We start from the raw sequence: 21556 nt of genomic DNA on the forward strand, positions 1-21556 counted from the left end.
GTACTTCCTTTCGGCCTAGCTCTCACCCGAACTTTCACGAAGTGTGTGGATGCTGCTCTGGCTCCTCCGTGATTCCAGGACATCCGCATACTCGACTGGTCGATTCTGGCCAGCTCAGAATAATTAGCGGCTCAACATCGAGGTGTTGTTCTCGCTCTCATGAAAGAATTGGGGTTGAGACTCAACACCAAGAAGGGTGTGATTTCTAAAAATCACTTATCTAGGTGTAGTCTGGGATTCGACCACGATGCAGGCACGAATGTCACCTGCTCGGTTCGAGTCGATCCTTACTGCAGTAAATGCGGTCAAGCTAGGCCCGTCACCCACTGTCTACAGTCCCAAGTACTGTTAGGTCTTATGGCAGCCGCTTCCAACGTGATACCTTTTGGACTGCTGCTTATGAGACCACTTCAGTGGTGGCTCAAACCAGGCGGTTCTCCCCGAGGGGAAACCCATTTCGCAAGATCAAGGTCACGCGGCGCTGCCTACGTGCCTTGGCCATGTGGAAGAAACCCTGGTTTCTCTCTCAGGGTCCGGTTCTGGGAGCTCCTCGTCGCCGCGTCATGCTAGCGACGGACGCATCCCTCACCGGATGGGGAGGCGGTCATGAGTGGCCGCTCAACCCAAGGCCTGTGGAGCAATTCCATCTCTCCTGGCACACAAATCGCCTAGAGATGCTAGCCGTGTTCCACGCCCTGAAGTGTTTCCTTCCAAAAGGTATCCGCTCACGCCCCTTATATAAGCTGGCGTACCGGATTCTCCTATGGTCTTAAGGAAAGACTTCTCTCCCTGAGAGCAGTCCAGTATCTCTGGACGTGGGAGCAGACGTCCTGCCAGGCAGGGGCTGAGGCCCGGGGAATGGATGCTTCACCCAGAGGTGGTGAAGCAGATCTGGAGAACATTTGGCCAGGCACAGGTGGACCTGTTTGCGACTCAAGAGACATCGCACTGTCCCCTCTGGTACTCTCTAGTTCCTCCAGCTCCACTGGGGCTGGATGCCATGGCACAGACGTGGCCGAGGCTGCGTCTGTACGCCTTTCCCCTGATCGCTCTGCTCCCGGGAGTTCTGGAACGGGTCCGTCGGTTTCAAGTGCGGCTGCTACTAGTAGCCCCGTACTGGCCGGCACGAGTATGGTTCTCGGACCTGGTATCTCTCCTAGACGGCTCTCCGTGGGAGATTCCCGTCAGGAGGGACCTCCTGTCTCAGGCTGGGGGCGCAATATGCCACCCCCACCCAGAGAAGTGGAGGTTATGGGTGTGGCCCCTGAGGGGGCACAACTCATAGGAGCGAGTCTCTCAACCGAGGTTGCTGAGACCTTTCTCCAATCCAGAGCTCCCTCTACGAGGAAACTGTATGGCCTTAAGTGGAACTTATTCACGAGATGGTGCCGCGAGCACCACCTGGACCCAGTCAACTGCCCGGTCGGTACAGTTCTGGAGTTCCTATAGTCTCGCCTTTCCGCAGGGCTAGCTCACTCCACCCTGAGGGTTACGTGGCGGCTACAAACGCCTTCCACGCCCCTCTAGGTGGCCTCTCAGTGGGCAAGTAGCCCCTGGTCACACGTTTCCTCCACGGTCGGGAGATCGAGGCTTCATCAGGAAGTAATGAAGCATGGAGACTCAGAAGTTGGGACCTCTGGCGACTCGATAGATATCGCAAGGTTCTCTCTGGTTCTCCTTAGTGCCTCCAGGTCCGCCCGGACTGGACGCCATAGCACAGACGTGGCTGAGGCTGCGTCTGTACACATTCTCCCGATCACTGTGCACCCTGGAGTTCTGGAAAGAGCATGCCGGCATCGTCACGGCTAGTCCAACCATGCCTTGGACCTTCCCTCTCAAGCTGGGGGCGCGGCCTGCTACCCCCACATGGAGAGGTGAAAAGTTATGAGTATGGCCCCTGGGGGGGCGCAACTCATAGACTCGGGTCTCTCAACTGAGGTTGTTGAGACCCTGCTCCTATCCAGAGCTCCCTTCACGAGGAAACCTTAAGTGGAACCTGTTTGCTTCATGGTGTCACGAACACCATCTAGACCAAGTTACTGCCCGTTGGTACAGTACTGAGTCCTCGCAAACCCACAAAACCAGCTCACTCCATCCTGAGGGTGTTCGTGGCGGCTTATTGGCCTACCACGCCCCTCGTGGTGGCTCGTCGGTATGGTTTCCTCGGTGGTGCACTCAGGTTGAGACCCTGAGGGGTCTCAAGCCTCTATTACCTCCATTCTTGGAGTGCGACCAATGGGAAGTATATTTGTCCAGTATGCGCACTGGGCACATACGGCCACAAAGAAAGCATGTGGCACGTTCAGAGCTATCAGTAGATGGATCACAGATGCCATTCCTACTACTTCCAAGTCCTCTGGTCTCCCAGCTCCATGGGGAGCCAAGACTTACTCCTTCTGAGGCTGCCGGCCTCCAAAAGCTCTGACAGCAGGTGTCCCCCTCCAGGACATCTGCAATGCTGCGGGTTGGTCCTCGCCCCTGACAATTGGTCCTCGCCCCTGACATCCGTCAGGTACTATGAGCTTGACCTCAGAGCCGCTCCAGGCTCGGCTGTACTCTCGGCCTAGTGCGCTAGGCCTAGAGGGTTAGCCACCTCCCTAGCCAGGAGGAGACTTCTCAAGGCGCATTCTTTCTGCGGAAAGAAGAGAAGTCGTTTTCGCCACGACGCTCCTCGTGTGCCCGAGGGCCGAGGAGTGTCCCTGCATCCTCGCGAGCCTGAGGGCCGAGGAGCAGACCTAAAAGCCTCTTGTCCGTGTAATGCTAGACAAAGGCTCATACTCTCGCGTCCCGGTATGCTTACCAGGCCGATCTTCCGGTCCCTCTTGTTCTGGTTACCCCCAGACAAAGGACTAAGACTCCTCGTGAGCCCGAGGGCCGAGGAGTACCTCTCGCACTGGCTGGCGAACCAGGCAGAGGTCACGGTTCTCGTGTGCCTGAGGGCCGAGAACTGCACAGCCCTCTTGTCCGCGGAATGCTAGACAATGGCTTAATTCTCCTCGTGTTCTGACGCAGGATGCTATCAGACCGAGTGTACTCCGGTCCCTCTGGTTTCTGGCTTTCCCCAGACCAAGGACTAAGACTCCTCGTCTGCCTTCACAGAAGGCCGAGGAGTGCCTCATGCACTGGCTGGCTACCAGGCGGAGGCACCTACTGTCTTCCCCGTGAGCCCGAGGGCCGGGGATTGCAGTGCCCTCTTGTCCGCATAATGCTAGACAATGGCTTATTCCCTCGCGTCCTGGCGGAGCTCCAGGCCGAGCCTTGGATCCCTCTTGTTCTGGCTGAACCCCCAGACAAAGGATCACCCTCTCCTCGTGTGCCCGAGGGCCGAGGAGCCTTGAGGTCAAGCTCACCGTCCTCGTGGGTCTGCGGACCGAGGACTTCCCACACCATCTGTCCGCCGAGTGCTAGACAGTGGTCATTCGGTCCCTCTTGTTCTGGCTAACTCCCAGACAAAGGACTAAGACTCTGCGTGTGCCTGAGGGCCGTGGAGTACCTCTCGTTCTGGCTGGCGACCAGACAGAGGAAGACCTCCATTCCTCGTGTGCCTGCGGGCCGAGGAGCACTCTTGGGGTCGAGTGCACTGTCCTCGTGGGTCTGCGGACCGAGGACTACCTAACACCATCTGTCCGCCGAGTGCTAGACAGTGGTCGTTGCAGTCCCTCTTGTTCTGGCCACTCCCAGACAAAGGACTAAGACTCCTCGTGTGCCCGAGGGCCGAGGAGCACCTCTCGCTCTGGTTGGAGACCAGACAGAGGTAGAACCCCATTCCCCGTGTGCCTGCGGGCCGGGGAGCACTCTTGAGGTCGAGTGCATTGTCCTCCTGGACCAAGGACTACCTACACCATCTGTCCGCCGAGTGCTAGACAGTGGTCATTCGGTCCCTCTTGTTCTGGCTAACCCCCAGACAAAGGACTAAGACTCTGCGTGTGCCTGAGGGCCGCGGAGTACCTCTCGTTCTGGCTGGCGACCAGACAGAGGAAGACTACCATTCCTCGTGTGCCCGAGGGCCGAGGACTACAGGGCCTTCTTGTCCGCGGAATGCTAGACAAGGGCTCTCTCTTTTTCCACCCTGGTTGAGCAGACACTCGCAGGGCTCGGAAATTATGGGGGCGTTGGTAGTCTCGTTCCCCATAGCGTTCCTGACGCGGCTCGAGTTCCCGGAAGGGAACGTCTCGGGTTACTAATGTAACCTTAGTTCCCTGAGGGAACGAGACGCCGCGTCTCGGACCATAATTCCCGCACCCTGCGGCGCTCGCTTCATTCCTAAAAGAGCTGCCGCCGGCTTCAAACGCACGCGTTTTATACTTCCCGGTCGATGACGTCACCGCGCCTGTGACGTCACTCCCGTCATTTCATTGGTTGTTATACACAGTTCAGAGTGCGGCCCGCCAATGGCGTTCCCCATAGCGTTCCTGACGCGGCGTCTCGTTCCCTCAGGGAACTAAGGTTACATTAGTAACCCGAGACGATCTATATAAAGTTTATATTTATTAAAAAATCTAATCACCTGCCTTATTTTAGTTAAAAAGCACAAAAGAATAATTGATGTAGAATAATTTCGCTTAATTGAGCAGGCCGCAAGAATGTTTTTCGTATGTTTGAACATATACCCTCGGTTTCACAGACAAGGCTTAAGCCAGTCTAAGACTAAAATGTCTGAAATGTTTTTTAAACTGAAAGAAACTTGCACTGACTGATTCCAAATTATATCAGTTACTTTGTTTTGTCTCAAGATATAAAATTTATAAAAATTACTTAAGTGTCCTAATTGAACTATGGCCTAATTCTGGTTTAGTCTAAGCCCTGTCTGTGAAACCGGGCCATTATGTTTACCTTAGCATAGGAAAGTCCTGTTATTTCAAATCATTTATAAGACTCAATGAAAGTACCAAGTTAAATCTAGTTAAATCTGTTAAATATGGTACTTTCCATATCAATTTCCAGATTTTAGACTTTAATATTGTGTTTTAGGCTCAAAGACAAATTGTGGAAATGAAAAGGGCATTTTTAATGTTGAATGTGTGAAAATCCCTATTACTAAACTCAGTGAGAACATGTAGAGTCACACACCCACGCTGGACCACTTCACACACACACACTACCAATGAGTCTACTATTAAAGCCATTAATCAATTACAGAAGATAAAAGCTAGCAAAAATAAAGTATGAAAAATAGAATTAGAACGAAGTAGCTGCATGGCCTTTATAATAATTAAAAACAAATTAAACTTTCTGAAACGTTTACTGCACAAGCATCTTATCAAGTCAATCTGATTATTTTTACCGCACTATAAATTATAAAAGGCACATACGCTCTTTTTTAAAAACACTGATAGTTATGTTGCATATTAACGCCATCTTAAATTTTCATAAGGTCATCGGGTTCATCGGAATGAAAGAAATTATAAATCAAAATCCTGGTTTCAAAATCAAAGCAGATCAGCACATTCCTACAAAATCCTGCGTATCATCACAACCCATCCTTCAAGATGACCATCTCTGACTCAAGTGGTTCAAGAAGTCTCGGACATTTCATCTCCCTGCTAATATGGCGGAGCGAGTCGCGTAAAACTACAAACAACACAGCGAAACTCTGAAAAGTTAAATCCTATTTGAGACTGAAAACAATGGATATATAATCCATATGTCCTAAACAGGTGAGCAAGATGTATTTTGCAACTTGTCATTCGCGAAGCTGCACTAACCAAAACTGGTTGAAAACCACTACTTACAAACACACAAGGATGCATCCAATGTGATGTACACAAACTTGTCAAACACCCACACAAACTTTAGTAAATTACATACTTTCTAAGCCAGATGCAAAACATAAATGCCTACCTCGCATCATCTTCACAGCATGTGTGAACTGCTGTCTCTCTGTGGTGAAGATATACGTCAAAATCACTCAATACGGTTGACAGGTTTGTCTCAAAGCTTATCAAACTTCTGAACAGATGATGCTGTCGCGGGGTGGGAGATGACAGAGAGATAGGGTGGTTTTCTGTCGGTAGGTGACAGAGACTGTTTCTATCCGCGAGTGACAAAGAGGGGAGAGGGCCTGTCCCTTTTTCTAAACTCAAGATAGGTACACCTCTCTCTGTCGCACGCGCGTGATGTTTCTTCTAAAGAACTTTATGTGCTGTTTCTCTGTCCGTCTATAGGTGGACCCTACTTTCTCTTTCTCTTTCCATTTCAGCAGTGAGCAGCTCACTTCTGTATGTTAGTCTTCAGCGCATCCTTTTACCTGAAATCCTGATATTCTCACTCTATCCTGCTCACTTTTTCATCAATTCTGTTCTTTGGTTTGTGCTCTCAGGAAAAAAAGTACAAAAGTTTTGACTTGGACGGTACCCTTTTGAAATACTTTTATACTTTATTTATCTAAAGGTTGCATATTAGTACTTTGAAGGTACCTAAATGGTACATCTTAGTGTCTTCTGAAAGATGCCAACCCCAGTGGTAGCTTATTTTGAATTATGAAGCAGTTGGATATTGTTTTTAATGAGGAACCGTTCAGAAAGGATGTGAGGCTGGTCTGATAGGTGGTGGAGGGTATTGGTGTAAACAACCTGGTTAAGATCGTCATGTGATATCGCTGCCACAGCGCACGGCGGAGTGTTGTTATTGCCTGTCATTATGAATCATGGTCCAACCACGCTCTGCGTATTTTCTAATCCACCTACAGTCACACTTGAATAAAGCCAGAACACTAATATAACATGAAACAACCATGCTCTGCACATTTTCTAATCCACCTACAGTCACACTTGAATAAAGCCAGAAGACTAATATAACATGAAACATACTCATTTTTTCCTTTTAGGGTTTCCTAATATTTTTATTAAGTAAATCTGACTGATAAACAATTTATAAGCATCTAAAATGATTCAGAGGTTTAGTGGACATTGCAGTGAAGGTCAAATGTTAATGCCAAAACAAAACAAAAAAAATTCAAAAACAGGAGGAAGGAAAGAAAGAGCAAAAGAAAAAAAGATGAGAGATACTTACACAATGCACGCTTGTAATCAAACACAAAGGCGGGAAGTTTTTTAAACTGCATCTTTTTACCAAAATACTCTTTTAGATCTTATCTTCGTTCAGATGCACACACCCATAGCTGTGCGCACCTGTGAGCTTTGCTCACATTTAAACATTCAGCTTTTGTGGCTAAAAGTAAAAATATATGTGGATACAGGTGCTTTGTGTGTGTGTTTGTTCTTTACAGGTGTAATAATGCACCGCTTTGCTACACTGATACAGGCCCCCCTCCCTATAACCACAATGGAGGGGTTCTCTGATATGCAAAAAACATGCATGGGGGTGAAACAAGCCAGCTCTCAAAGCACGCAAACACACACGCACACTAGGAAACTGCTATTGTGCTTTAAGATACAACATACTTGCACAGCAACACAATAGTGTTTAACAGATGAATTGTTGTACTTACTTAGATGGGATTTCTTGTGCACTGGATTTCCTAAAGAGGGACACAAAACAATAGTTAGGCAATTAATGTTAGATGTAACTATATATGTGACCCTGAATCACAAAACCAGTCATAAGGGTCATTTCTGAAAGCTGGATAAAGAAGCTTTCCATTGATGTATGGTTTGTTAGGATATTTAAAAATCTGGAATTTGAGGGTGAAATAACTGACAAATACTGAGAAAATCACCTTTAAAGTTGTCAAAATTAATTTCTTAGCTATGCATATTACTAAACAAAAATTAAGTTAGGTTTTGATATGTTTATGGTAGGAAATTTACAAAATATCTTCATGGAACATGATCTTTACTTAATATCCTATACTGATTTTTGGCATAAAAGAAAAAATTATCATTTTGACCCATACAATGTTTTTATTGGCTATTGCTACAAATATATCCATCCTACTTAAGACTGGTTTTGTAGTCCAGGGTCACATATGTTCTGATTATGTTACATAAAGTCCAACATAATCATAATGTAGCGTAAAAAAGTAACTAAAAGCAAATGTCTCTCTGTCTTGAAAAATTGAAATCACACCACAGTGTCAAAATTTTGACATCATCTGTTCAGTTTTTTGTTAAAGTAAATTCAATAATCTTACATTATTTTAAAAAAAAACTCTAATTTAATTTTAATTACCAAAAATGTATTATTGAGCCTACTTGTTGCATTTGTTAAGCTTTCAAACCTGTTAATCAATAAACCATAATTATCAAAAAAAAAAAATCTTATACAAGTTAATATAATAATCAATAACTACTAGTGATGTACACTGTAAAAAGTTTTCACCAGTTTCAACTTAAAAACTTAAGTTTAGCAGCTGCTTTAAGATTTTAAGTTATATCAACTCATTTTTATTGTAATAAATTAAAATGACTTGTAGTTTTAACCTGAATTAACTTAAAAACTTAAGGCAGCTGCTTAACTTAGGTTTTTAAGTTGAATCTGGTGAAAACTTTTTACAGTGTAACGGTATTATCAATATCGATAGCGAAATAGCGAAACTGACCATAGTGGTCACATGACAATATAAATGCTAGGCCTTCCGGACAAAAAGTGTAGTAACTTCTTACTCTAACATAAAAGGTCATTAAAGTTGTATTTGGGGCCATTATGCTTTGGCACAGTATCTGTCAAACAAACTAAAACCGAAAGCACAATAATCCTAATGGCTTAATCCTTTCATCAAGTCTGTTTTCGCAGCGGGTTCAGATCAGCTTGTGATCCAGTGTTTTCCGCACCTCAGAACGGCTCAGTTCACACAGAATGAATGCATTGACATTGTTTATTGCATATGCTGTGAGTTTAGCATGCATTTGGCAACACAACGCCACCTGTTATGCTTTATTTTCAGGGCAGATGATTACAGCATTTCACTTGATTTGTAGTGAGATGCGTTTTTGTAAGCCTGTTTTCACTAAAGCTGGAGTTTTCTGCCAAAATAAAAGCTTTACTGCTGTTTCTGTCTAAATAAAAGCTTAAAAGTGCAGTATGAATTGCTGACAGCTAGCCGTTTAAATGGGTAATGTTACTGCAGTCCAAATTCAAAATATCTCTTTCAAGTGTAGAAATGAGGAAAGATGTATTGTTATTTTCCTACTGTAGTGTAAAGCAAAAATAATAAACCTATGACATATTCATTTTCAGTTATTTTACAGGGCAGTTGTTTACAATATATGGCTATGACTGTCATATTAATATCAATAATATAAAATTGTTGTTATTATTATATTCTTATATTATATTCATATTTGACTTCCTAAAAGACCAGTGTGAATGTAATTTAGACTGAGAAAGTATCACAGCTAAAAATAAGGTTGAGTGCCTTTTAAAGTTCAAATACAATTAATTTACTGACTTTTTTCTGACATAAGTTTTCTTAATTAAGAACATGGGTTGGAGCTTCTAATTTAGAACTGTCAAGGTGCATTAGATAAAATAAATGAACTTTAAAATGTACAAAATGTCATTTGTCTATTTTAAATAGTAAATTAGCAACCTGTTACCCATTTTGAGTTTCTTATTTAATTTAATACATTTTTTTTTATTTTTGGTGTTTATTCAGTGTTCATTGCTAAATAACAAATCACACAAATTAGGTTTTTAAACTGTATTTAGGCATGTTTCAAATTTGTTAACAGGATTTGTTAACAGAAAAAAAAATGTTTAATTTTTTAGTGTAATTTTAATGTTGAACTATTAAAGGGATAGTCCACACATAAATAAAAATTCTGTCATCATTTACTCACCCTCAAGTTTCTTCCTTCCATGGAACATATATATATATATATATATATATATATATATATATATATATATATTTAATTTGGTTGGTGACACTTTATCTGTATTTCTTATTAATTTATTTTTTTAATTTTGGTGTTTGCTTAATGTTTACTGTAAAAAATAACAAATCACACATTCAGGTTTTTAAACTGGATTTAGGCATATCTCAGATTTGTAATGTTTTTAGTTTAATTTTTAGTTTGACCTATTAAAGTTAAAGGAATAGTCCATGCAAAAAAAAAAAAAAAAACTGTCACCATTTGCAAGTTGTTCCAAACCTGTATAAGTTTCTTTCTTCCATGGAACATTTTGTATTTATTTTTTTTGATTCGGTTGGTGACCAAACTGTTGATTGTCCATATATGGAAATAAAAACTACAATGGAGGTAGGTTCATTTCACGGAGGAGCAACTGTTTGGTTACCTACATTCTACAAAACATCTTATTTTGTGTTCAAATTAACATTTTAAGCACACCTTTTAAACATTTGTTGAAGAAAAATCTTACCAGAGCTTATAGTTAGAACCCTATTCATGGAAAGTGTCAGTGTTATTCACACACCTACACATACTTAACAACTAAAACCTTAAAATGTATGCGTGTGTATACGCTAACACATGTACACAAACACACATGCATGCTTTTATTGGCATGAAAGCACATTATCATTCACATGAAAAGCCCCCCTTAACCCCCATCCCAGCCCACACACAAGCACAAGCAGCAATCTCCGTTGTCTGACGTTTGACCACACTTTGAGAAAGTTCAGATTTGATGCTGTGTTGGCCGTTTCCGACGGGTATTTTTAGCAGTGTGTCTGTCTGAAGACACAGGGCAGGTACGATAAGCATCACTGGGAAGAACACTTGGCCTCTCTCTCTTACTTTGTCTGTCTCTCGCTACGGCTGTCTCTCTCACTTTTTCTCTCCCTCTTTGAAGGGCTTTGTGGCTTTTTGAAAAACTCACTTTTGCTTATGTAGCGGAACACACACAAATAGGTGCGTGGCGACTTGCAGACGCACTCGGAAACAAAGACTCTCAAAGCAGGTATTTCACAACTCCGTCTCACGGTTTGCCTAATAGCAAAAAAATGACCAGCGCTGCTTTCGTTATGAGTTTTCGGAAAATGGGATGCTCAGTTCTGTGGATATTCAGAATGTATGCCTTTTTGAGTGTGTGTTCATTTACAGGAGTATAAGAGCAGCGATGTTCATCGCTTGATCGCAGATTAAAGGATTATCTGTGGTACCTGAATGATCAGGGTGATTTAAGGCACTATGGTAACAGATCTAAATGCAGGTGGATAACACAGCCAAGCACTGATTACACTACTTATCACTCCATTCTGGCCAACTAGCACAATTACTTGGCCATGCAGCTATAACTTGTTTTATAACTTGATTTAGTGCTTGAGTTAATGTCCTTTGAGAATGAACAATTACACTTATTCCAACGTGATCTCATGATAATTCGTATGTATTTTATGTCAAATGTAGTTCCACAAAACAAACGCTTTTACTGACACTAGAATGTACAATACTGATGTATTTACAGTATCTAAATGTACATATTTTCAGCATTTTGACATACAATACTGACGTATTGACGACACCTAAAATTGAATCCTTATGACTATTGAATAGGGTTGGGTATCGTTTGAATTTGATAGATTCCTAATTCTGATTCCAATAAGATAAAAACAATCTATTAAAAAGTTTTGAGTCAAACATTTATGTCAAACATATCTTTTGCCTATGGCTTTACCACAAAATACCACAGAAAAAAACAACTAGACTAATATACATTTCAAACATTAAATTGTTAAAGACAAGTAATAAAATAGGAACAAACAAATCAATTAGCAATAGCATAAATAAATAAAACCGAACAAATGTCAGGTACAGAAATTGAAATCAAAAGTTTAAAAACACTGCATAGTTTTCTTTTCATAAATAAAATATTGATTAATCCTCATTAAATTTATAAAAGATATTCAGCCAGAAAATGATTTTCTTTTGTTCTTTGATTAACATTAATGACAGGCGGCACGTTTATTAGACAGCTGTCTCTTTAACACCGAACACAAATCTAAAAATACTGTTACATGTGCGTTTTCTTTCTCACCTGTTTATGTTCACTCAAGACAAAAAATGCTATGCAAAAAACGTATTTTGTGCATAAGGGTCAATAAATGTGAAAGAGAAGTAAATTCCAGGCCGGAACAACCTTTTCAGCAGTGGAAATGCACGGAAATGTTCGAGAACAGACACAGGTCAGGAACATTAAAATGCGAACGTGGGAATCGTTAAGCGGAATCGAAATGCACGTGTCTTATCGAATACCCGGTTATTGGAAATTTGGAACCGGTTCTAAAATGGAACCGGTTCTTGATACCCAACCCTACTATAGAAATTGTGCCATTAATCTTAATATGAAATGATAACATTTCATTCTGTTCCGTGTGATTTCTGCTGCCAGCTTGTTTCGAAGAATACATAACGTTAAAGGGGCTATATGCAACTTTTTCCCCAAAATAAACGTAACAATAGCCTTTTTATTTGACCATTTATGACTCAAACATCTCCTGATGAGCATACTGTCACCTTGTCAGCTCACAGTGGGTGCACCCATAAGCCTGTATCCTATTTTTCCTATTTTCTGTCGGGTCGGATTTTTTGCGCGCTGTCTGCGAATGTGACGTCAAGCGCGTTCATGTTAAACGTTTCAGATCACTCTGCCACCACCGCTAGTCAGCAATTAGCCTATTATTGCAAACAAACTTAGTTTCTCAAACAATATATGTATTTGTCTGTTCTTACCTCTGTAAACATAATGTTGACTTCTTTGCAGCGGATGACTTGTGTAGATCAGGATAATAATTTTAGCGATGAACATATTCAGTTCGGATCTACACCTCACACAAAACTATTATATTCCACCAAAGAGGACTGCGGCTGCAATGCTTTGTCATTTAGACTGCTTTTGGTACTGCTTTTGACACTTTTGCAATAAATAAATGATTGTGATTGCACTTATCTGTCTGTCATGTTTTTCTTATACAGTATAGAAATAGTTATGGTTAGGTTTAGAGGTAGGAGTGGGATTAGCGACTATAAAGATATCTTTTTAATGCTAGATTGTTGCTAAAATGCCATTTCCATGTTTTATATCTATTTATATTGGCTATAAAATGGGTAGGTTTTGGTTTGAGGGTAGGTTAAAGGGTCTAAAAATCTAAATGGCTTAACGATAAAAGGATACAAATGCATTTATATAAATATCTTAATGACAGAAAAGAAATGTAAATATTTTACGTTTTTTGCTAAAAATACATCACGATATGTATGTTTTAAACGTTGAAATAGCTCTAAATAATATGTTTTACCTTCAATAAAAATGTACAAATACTGTATGTACATTTTGTGCTTGTAAATGTAAGTGTAAACAATGAGACCAGGCTGCTTATTCAGAACTATCACGCTTGACCATTAAAATGTACATACAAATACAAACACATATCTACAAACTAGCAAATGAAGTCATTAAAACAACAAAGTAACAGTCTAGACTCTGAAAAACACACAGATAGAGCAAACTGACAAGTGGGCCTCTGTTATCAGTGCCTGACATAAACCTATCATCAGTCTTGCTTGCACTATACAACACTTGTCAGGTGACAGCTACAATATCTAGAATAAGTAATCTGCTCTTCTACACATTTCATAGAGCTGCAAAAAGAAACCATACTGAATTTAATTGAGATATATCCACTTATAAAAAGTACTGTTATGTTTTTACTTTTACATGATTTTGTAATTGGATTGTATCTTTTTGCAGTTAAGTTTCATGTGATTTCAACAGGAACTAAGACACTAACTGTAAACATTCCCAGAGCTGAGTGTCTTGTGAAAGCAACAATCCCAGACAATAAGACTAACAAAGGAGGAATATGAGAGAACTCTGCACAAACTTACAGCAAATGCAACACTAGAGCATCTTAAACCTTAAAAACTTAAAAAATGAATTGAAAAAAAATGAACTAAATGATACATTAAACCACTGGTCTCAAACTCAATTCCTGGAGGGCAACAGCTCTGCACAGTTTAGCTCCAACCCTAATCAAAGACAACTGATCCAGCTAATCAAGGTCTTCAGGATTACTAGAAACTTCCAAGCAGGTGTGAGTTGGAGCTGGTTGGAGCTAAACTCTGCAGAGCTGCGGCCCTCCAGGAACTAAGTTTGAGACCTCTGCGATTAAACCAACATAACTTCAACTATTTGTCATGAGTAAACACTGCTCTTAAAATCTGCATTTATACTTTAAGATTTAATGCACAGATATTAGAATTTTTGTCTATTTAAAGCCATGATGATCACTGTGTCAACCACTTCGTAATAATGAAAGGATCTGTGAGCATACAGTACTTGATTAACTCACGCTGAACAAAAACATCTGCTTTGATAGGTATGGAGTAGATTCAGACTACTTTAAACACAACTGATTGGCCATTGTATCCATGCTCTTGACATGAATGTCCGTGATTGGCATGCTCAATGTAAGTGTTTGAAAGCAGGACCTACTGTTACATTTTTTTTTTTGTTTCAGTACCGACTTAGCAACACTAGCCCTGGCAAAAGATTCCTATCAAACTTTAAAACAACCAAAGAAATTACAGTCTCAACAGATGCACCTCAGAAGACTTGCCAAGAGAGCAAATGGTTGGAAACAAAGAAGTTCAGTAAATGGTCAATCACTCTTTGTGAAAAAATGAACGTGTATGTCCATGCATGTGCATAGATGTTTTCGTCTACTTTCACATGAAGTTGTAGGAATCTCCTCAACCACCTGGATGATGCAATAGAACCTATAATGCCCCAGAAAAGGCAGAGTGTCCCCATTACCATTAGTACCCACACAGACCACACGGCCCCTGTTGACTTCTACAACGCCTCTACCTCTGTAACCTGTATCTAAGATGTGTCCAAGTGCCCTACACCCTTATACCTAATAGTTCTTTATTGGCTTTGGTGGTTTCATGAAAAACCTCTAACATCCTTAAAATCTTTCCATTGCACAAATGGTTCTTTATAGTGGAAATGGTCCTTTTTAAATTAAAAATTGGCTCTTTTAATAACTGTTCACTGAAAGAGAAGCAAAAATGGCTCTTTTATGGGATCACTGTGATCTTTGGACGCTTCATTTTTATAGTATATAGCATGAATCAGTATGCTATGAAACAAATTTAGGCACTAGGAAGGACCTTGATTATCGCTGTATGCCACCACAGCTGATCATCATTCATTTTGTTTATTGTGCATCTTAGCTGTAGGGCCTTTTTCTGCTTTATTTTTGCTGGATTCCATTTTTTTCCATTTGAATTTTTTTAAACTCTATTAGGTCAAATTAAATAAAAAAATATGTCTAATTTAAATCATGAAACATACACAATTTAACAGCAGTTTATTAAAAGTTTAACAAAAAATGTTTTAAGGCCCTATGAAATGCGTATCATTTTTGCCAAATTGTGTGTTCTTTCATTAATTTTGTGGATTTCATTTTAATGGTTTCACTAAATTTTAATAATCAAAAGAATTTGTAATTATTTAATTTATTTAAAAATAATTTATTATTATACATTTATTTTTCAGAAATAATGTGTATTTACATTTTTCTGGTAAATAAATTCCAGAAAATATTTTTTTGTAGTAAATAATCCTTAAAAATAATGTTTTAATAATGATTTAATTTCATTAGTAGTATTAGTAGTATTATCATTACATTACCTAATGTATTTCTGTCATAGTTTCTTCAAGTTAAACCAAACTTTTATTTTGACAGGTTGCTGTAAAGACCTTTAAGTTTCTGAAGTTTCTGTATATGATGACAGTTTTCTCAAAATAAATGGTAAAATGCTCATGAAGTGACTCTCAGAGCAGTTTTAGAGGTTATGTTTATATGCTTATGTACTCATATTGAGGCGGCAGAGGCTAAAAACACCACGAGCATCATGCATGCTTCAGTAAGTGTGTAGTAAACGAAACCGCGCTTCTGCACCATTCATTCAGACAGAGACATGCGGAACATGCAGGAATCGGATTTTTGCAGCTTAATGTTCACAGACATACTTTTGATTTCAAGAGATAGTTCACCCAAAAAAAAAATTTGATGTTTATCTGCTTACCCCCAGGGCATCCAAAATCCGTAGCAGTCTGTCAGTTATATAATGGCAGTCAATGGGATCCACAGTTTTGAGAGTCCAAATAACATACACAGACAAAACCAAATTAAACTCTGCAGCTTGTGATGATACATTGAGGTCTTAACACACAAAACAATCAGTCTGTGCAAGAAACTGAACAGTGTTGATATCATTGTCCAATTGTCCTGGCATGACTGCCATTATATGACTAAGAGACTGAAAAGGTTTGAGTTAAAAATCTTTGCTTGTGTTCTGCTGAAGAAACAAAGTCATCTACATCTTGGATGCCCTGGGGGTAAGCAGATAAACATCAAATTTTCATTTTTGGGTGAACTATCCCTTTAAGTGTGCTGACCAAATTTTGGTTTATTCATTTCACGTTAGTAAATTCCATTTTTATGACTGGATTCCATTATTCTGTCCATGTTTTCCACATCACGTAAATCATGGGGCCCTATCTTAGCTGTAATAAGAAGTACAGCAATGCTAAAAAAGACCTGAAATATTTCAGAAAAAGAAGTAGAGCAAGGAGCAGATGCTCACTGGTGAATTCTGGGAAATTCTATAGAGGGCAGTGTTTTAGCACACTGGAATTTTGACAATGGGACAGTCCTAGAAACAGCCAACTATCTGGGCAATGATACAAGAGTCACCAATCCAGGTACTAACCAGGCTTAACCCTGCTTAGCTTTATTGGGTAACCAGTCAAGAGCTGCAGGGTGTTAAGCTGCTGGAAACATGAACTGTGATGTGGCAGTTGTCCTCTGTTTTTCTATAACAAGAAGTCTCTGAGGACCCCTGGCGCTACAGAAGAGAAACCAACAAGTCAACAACATCCTATAAAAACTAAAAACTGACCCATCCTGAAAGACTAACTTGTAAAAAGTGCTTTGAACTCTGGCTGTGAATGAAAACGAATCTACATGAATAACTATAAAGATACAACACAGAGCATCAAAGTTATTTCAGTTTTCAGTTGACAACTATTGGCATTATCATGAGTCTGAAGATTTGCCTCATCTATGTAGATTCACAAACCGCTGTAAGGTAACACATGCCATATTGTCGTTGAGTGTTTCATTACTTTGTGGTTTCCTTTTGTCTCCTCCTCTGTTCAGTCTTTAAAGTTCTTTCTCACTCCCACCTATACAAAATCTCCCCTATGTTCAAATGTCACTGCATCTGCCTTCGTAATCACCGTATACACATATTAGCTTGGGAAGAAAATGTAAAAGAGTGTTGCAATGTGTGTGAATCTATATGAAAGGTTTTTTTGTGAGCTTTCACACACAAACCTTTCATATAGGTTTTCCGTGTAGTGGGGTAGTGGAGATAAGCTTTTGGATCTCAAATTAGCCAATCAGCTTCTGGAAATAAATCAGGAATCCAAAGACACTCACTAAACACTAATCTTTCTTTTAATCCAGATTATGTCCATTCTTACCACACACAGAAGTATTTACAGTATTTCTGGCAAGGTGATGTGAGGGAAGGTTAGAGAGAGAAAAACTTAGAAAGCACTGAATGAGAAATTAGTCTTAAGGTTAGTAACATGAGCCATCTAAGTGGTAAGCATTAGAATCAGAGATTTCTGCATTCAGGAGCGGAAAATTGTGGATATGACATAAAAAATGGACTCGAGGTGGTTAAACAGTTTTTAAAACATTAAGAAAATGTCAGGGGACCAACTGAGTGTTTTCTGATGACTGTATAGAGGATAGATTTGAAAATCATGAAGGTGAAGAGATGCAGAATGCATCTGGTGATGTACAGTTATCAGTAGGGTCCACAATCTTAAATATATAAAGGTTTTGATTAGAACCAAATAATTTACCACTGCTGATTTATAAGCTCCATAAAGAACGATTTACTCTTTAGTTCTTCAGAAATTCATGTACAGTCAGGTGCTAAAGGATAGTTTGGAGTTCAACACAGGTTAAGATTCATTTAAGCTTAGTTAGAATAATAATAATAATAATAATATATATATATATATATATATATATATATATATATATATATATATATATTAAATCTCATGTACAGTACAGGAATGCATTTACAATGGATGCCTATAGAACATAAACGTGCTTGAAGAGACAATTTACACAGAAATTAAAGTTCTGTATTCATTTACTCACCCTCACAATGTTCTAAATATGTCTGACTTTATATCTTCTGTTGAACATACAAGAAGATATTTTGAAGAATGCTGGTAAACATACAGTTTTGGTTCCTGAAAACTGTATGGACAAAAAACCCACTGAGACATTTCTCAAAATATCTTCCTAGTTTTCTACTAAGTTATGAAAGTAATACAGGTTTGGAATGAAAGTATGGTGAGAAACTGATGACAGAATATTCGTTTTTGTGAGAACTATCCCTTATTTGACGTTATTGATACTACCTTGCAGCTTCTTCAGACCGCTATTGTCACAGATCAGGCAGGAACACACGAACAACGACGTAAATAAAAGACGTACATTTAATAAATCCAAAGGGAAACAGGCAGACACAGGAACACGGAGTGGTAACATTAAAGACCGACAAGAATACAGGGGAAAAACACACACCTTAAATAGACAGACTGATTACAACATCCAGGTGACAACAATGAGGGAGAAACCAAAACACTCAGAACTGCGGGGGAAAATGGGAGAAACCAACATGAAAGTCCGGGGGTGTGACATTACCTCCCCCTCCCGGAAGGCGTGTCCTCGCGCCGACAAATGGGAAACAGCAAACAGTATCAGGAGGGGGTTTCAGCGGAGGACGGACTCCCGGGAGGAGGGCAAAAGATGGAGTCCAGGGTGGTGACTGAATAGTCCATGGAGGTGATGACGGAGGGAGGAGCCAAGGAGGTGACAGGAAGGGGCTGGAGCAGGAGGAGCCAGGTGGGACCCAGGCCGCAGCCAAGATGTAATCCCACGGTGGAGCCGATGGAGGGAGGAGCCATGGTGGAGGAGAGGCTGACGACTCCATGGGTCCGACCGACGGAGGCGGAGCAGGTGGTGGGAGAGCCCGAGGCGGAGACGGAAAGCCGAAGATCTTGGGTGACACCGCGGATCCGGAGGGACAAGGCGGAACCCAAGGCTCTGGCGACCAAGGCGGAGATGAAGATCCGGAGGTCCGCGGCAGAGCCGGAGCGACAGAGGGCCGAGGCTGTGCCCGCGGGAGGGAGGAGGTCCACCGAGCCGGTGGGACGGAGCGACGAGGCACAGCCGGAGGAGTATAGTCCAGAGGCGAAGGTGGGGCGACGACTGACCAGGGCGGAGCCGGAGGGACGATGGAGCCCGGTGGAGCTGGTGGACCGACGGGCGACGGCGGAGACGAGGGAGCAGAGAGCCGGGGTGGAGCCGCAGGGTCGGAGGGCCGAGGCGGAGTCCAAGACTCTGAGGCTGGAGGCGATGGTGAGGGATCCTCCAGCCATGACACCGATGGAGACTGGCAGACCCGCGGCAAACCCACCGCACAGATGGTGGGCTGAGGGTGAGCAAGGGGACTGACAGATGACAGCGGGGATTCATGAAGGCTGGGCGGAACCAGCGGTGACTCTGGATGGCTGGGCGGAACCAGCGGAGATTCAGGCTTAGGCAGAAGAGGGAGGGTGGGTGGGAAATCCAGGCAGATGGGTATTTCCGTGAAACAGTCAATTAAGTCCCCAGAGTTGTGCTCTTGCTCACCCCCAGTGGCGGTGCAGTGGACGGGGCTCTCTACAGCCCTCTCTTGCTCCATGAAGCACTCCACCGTCGCTGATGTAGTAGCCGGCTCTCGCACCTGGTCGGAAGTTTTGACCCCATCGGCGCTCCATAACCCTGTCGCTCCGGGCTCGGGCTTCCCGTCTACGATGGGCTCATAATCCGCAGGTCGAGGTGGCTGGCTGGGCTCTGGGTCTGGAGTGGCACTGACGAGGTTCTCCTGGAAACGGGTGGGAAACGAGGGTTTGTTTCTCGCCAGTGTCCACTCCACAAATGCGGCGAAGTCCGCTCGAGGGCCGTCCTCGGACGACGGCGCTCTGCATGATGCGTTGAGGCTTGCATCATAGAACATACAGAGCGCGTCGTCCGGGTAGCTGGTGGTATGAGCTACGAGCTGGAACATCAAAGTGTAACCCTCGAGCGGTAAATCCCCCTGCTTCAGCCGGAGGAGGATGAATTCTGGACGGAGGAAGGACTCCATGGGGAAAACACTACGGAAACAAAAAGACTGGGAAAAACGAACGGGAAACAAAACGGAGGTGAACACGCCAAGAAAATAAACTGTATTGGTCGGTCTTTCTGTCACAGATCAGGCAGGAACACACGAACAACGACGTAAATAAAAGACGTACATTTAATAAATCCAAAGGGAAACAGGCAGACACAGGAACATGGAGTGGTAACATTAAAGACCGACAAGAATACAGGGGAAAAACACACACCTTAAATAGACAGACTGATTACAACATCCAGGTGACAACAATGAGGGAGAAACCAAAACACTCAGAACTGCGGGGGAAAATGGGAGAAACCAACATGAAAGTCCGGGGGTGTGACAACTATATTGAAAGTATCAGGAGAAAAATTAAACCCTGCTGGATCCTTTAAAGGAACGCCAGTGGAATGCAGTTAATTACCAAAGATATTAATTTCAACAATTATTTTCAAACAAAAATGTTATTTGGGGGTAAATTGTCTAGGATTTAGCAGTGAGGCTTCTGTGGATGAATGAACCCCTGGTTATGCATTAAAACCATAATTACTCTGACTGAATTTTCCCTTTTGCACATGGGAAATTCTGTCATATTTATCAGCTTTAAATTTCATTAAAACTTGAATATAACTTAGCACAGAAAAGGTGGATAAGTGATTCTATCACAATAGCCTCATGTTGAAACATAATGTAACTTTTAAAAACAATGTTTGTTAATGTTATTTCAAAGCCTTGTCCGATAATTTTCCATTGTAAGGTCATTATTATTGAAGCCTGTTTCCGCCACTGAATAAAAAAAATTTAAAATGTTATTGCGACTTTTTATCTCATGATTCTGAATTTTTTCGCAGAATTGCGTGATTAAAACTCCCAATTGAAAGTTATAAAGTATAATTTTGAAAAAAAAAGACTGATACGTTCTCAGAACTTCAAGTTTATCTCTCACAATTCTGACTTTATTTCTCAGACTTGTGACTTTATTTAGGTGAATTGTGAGTTAATTTTTAGAATTGCGTGATACAAACTCACAATATAAACTTGCAATTGCGACAAAAAAAGTCAGAATTGTGAAATAAAAAGTTGAAATGACTTTTTTTTATTCAGTAGTGGAAACAGGCTTCCATACATTATATGAGTTTCCTTAACTGAAGAAAGAGTTAGATAGATCTTAAAGGAGTAGTTCACTTTCAGAACAAAAAATTACAGATAATGTACTCACCCCCTTGTCATCCAAGATGTTCATGTCTTTCTTTCTTAAGTTGTAAAGAAATTATGTTTTTGAGAAAAAACATTTCAGGATTTCTCTCCATATAATGGACTTCTATGGTGCCCCCGAGTCTGAACTTCCAAAAGGGCTCTAAATGATCCCAGCCAATGAAGAAGGGTCT

The 21556-nt window shown here is 41.4% G+C and overlaps 1 protein-coding gene across 1 annotated transcript in view; it reads right to left on the reverse strand.

Moving 5' to 3' along the window:
• Positions 1-21556, reverse strand: part of rorc (RAR-related orphan receptor C) — a 48763-nt gene that overhangs the window by 23444 nt on the left and 3763 nt on the right. The window contains exon 2 of the mRNA XM_073846533.1: positions 7451-7480. Within this exon, the coding sequence (XP_073702634.1) occupies positions 7451-7480 (30 nt within the window). The remainder of the gene's footprint in view (positions 1-7450; positions 7481-21556) is intronic.

Source organism: Garra rufa, chromosome 9 (assembly GCF_049309525.1).
Source record: "Garra rufa chromosome 9, GarRuf1.0, whole genome shotgun sequence".
Classification (NCBI taxonomy): Eukaryota; Metazoa; Chordata; class Actinopteri; order Cypriniformes; family Cyprinidae; genus Garra; species Garra rufa.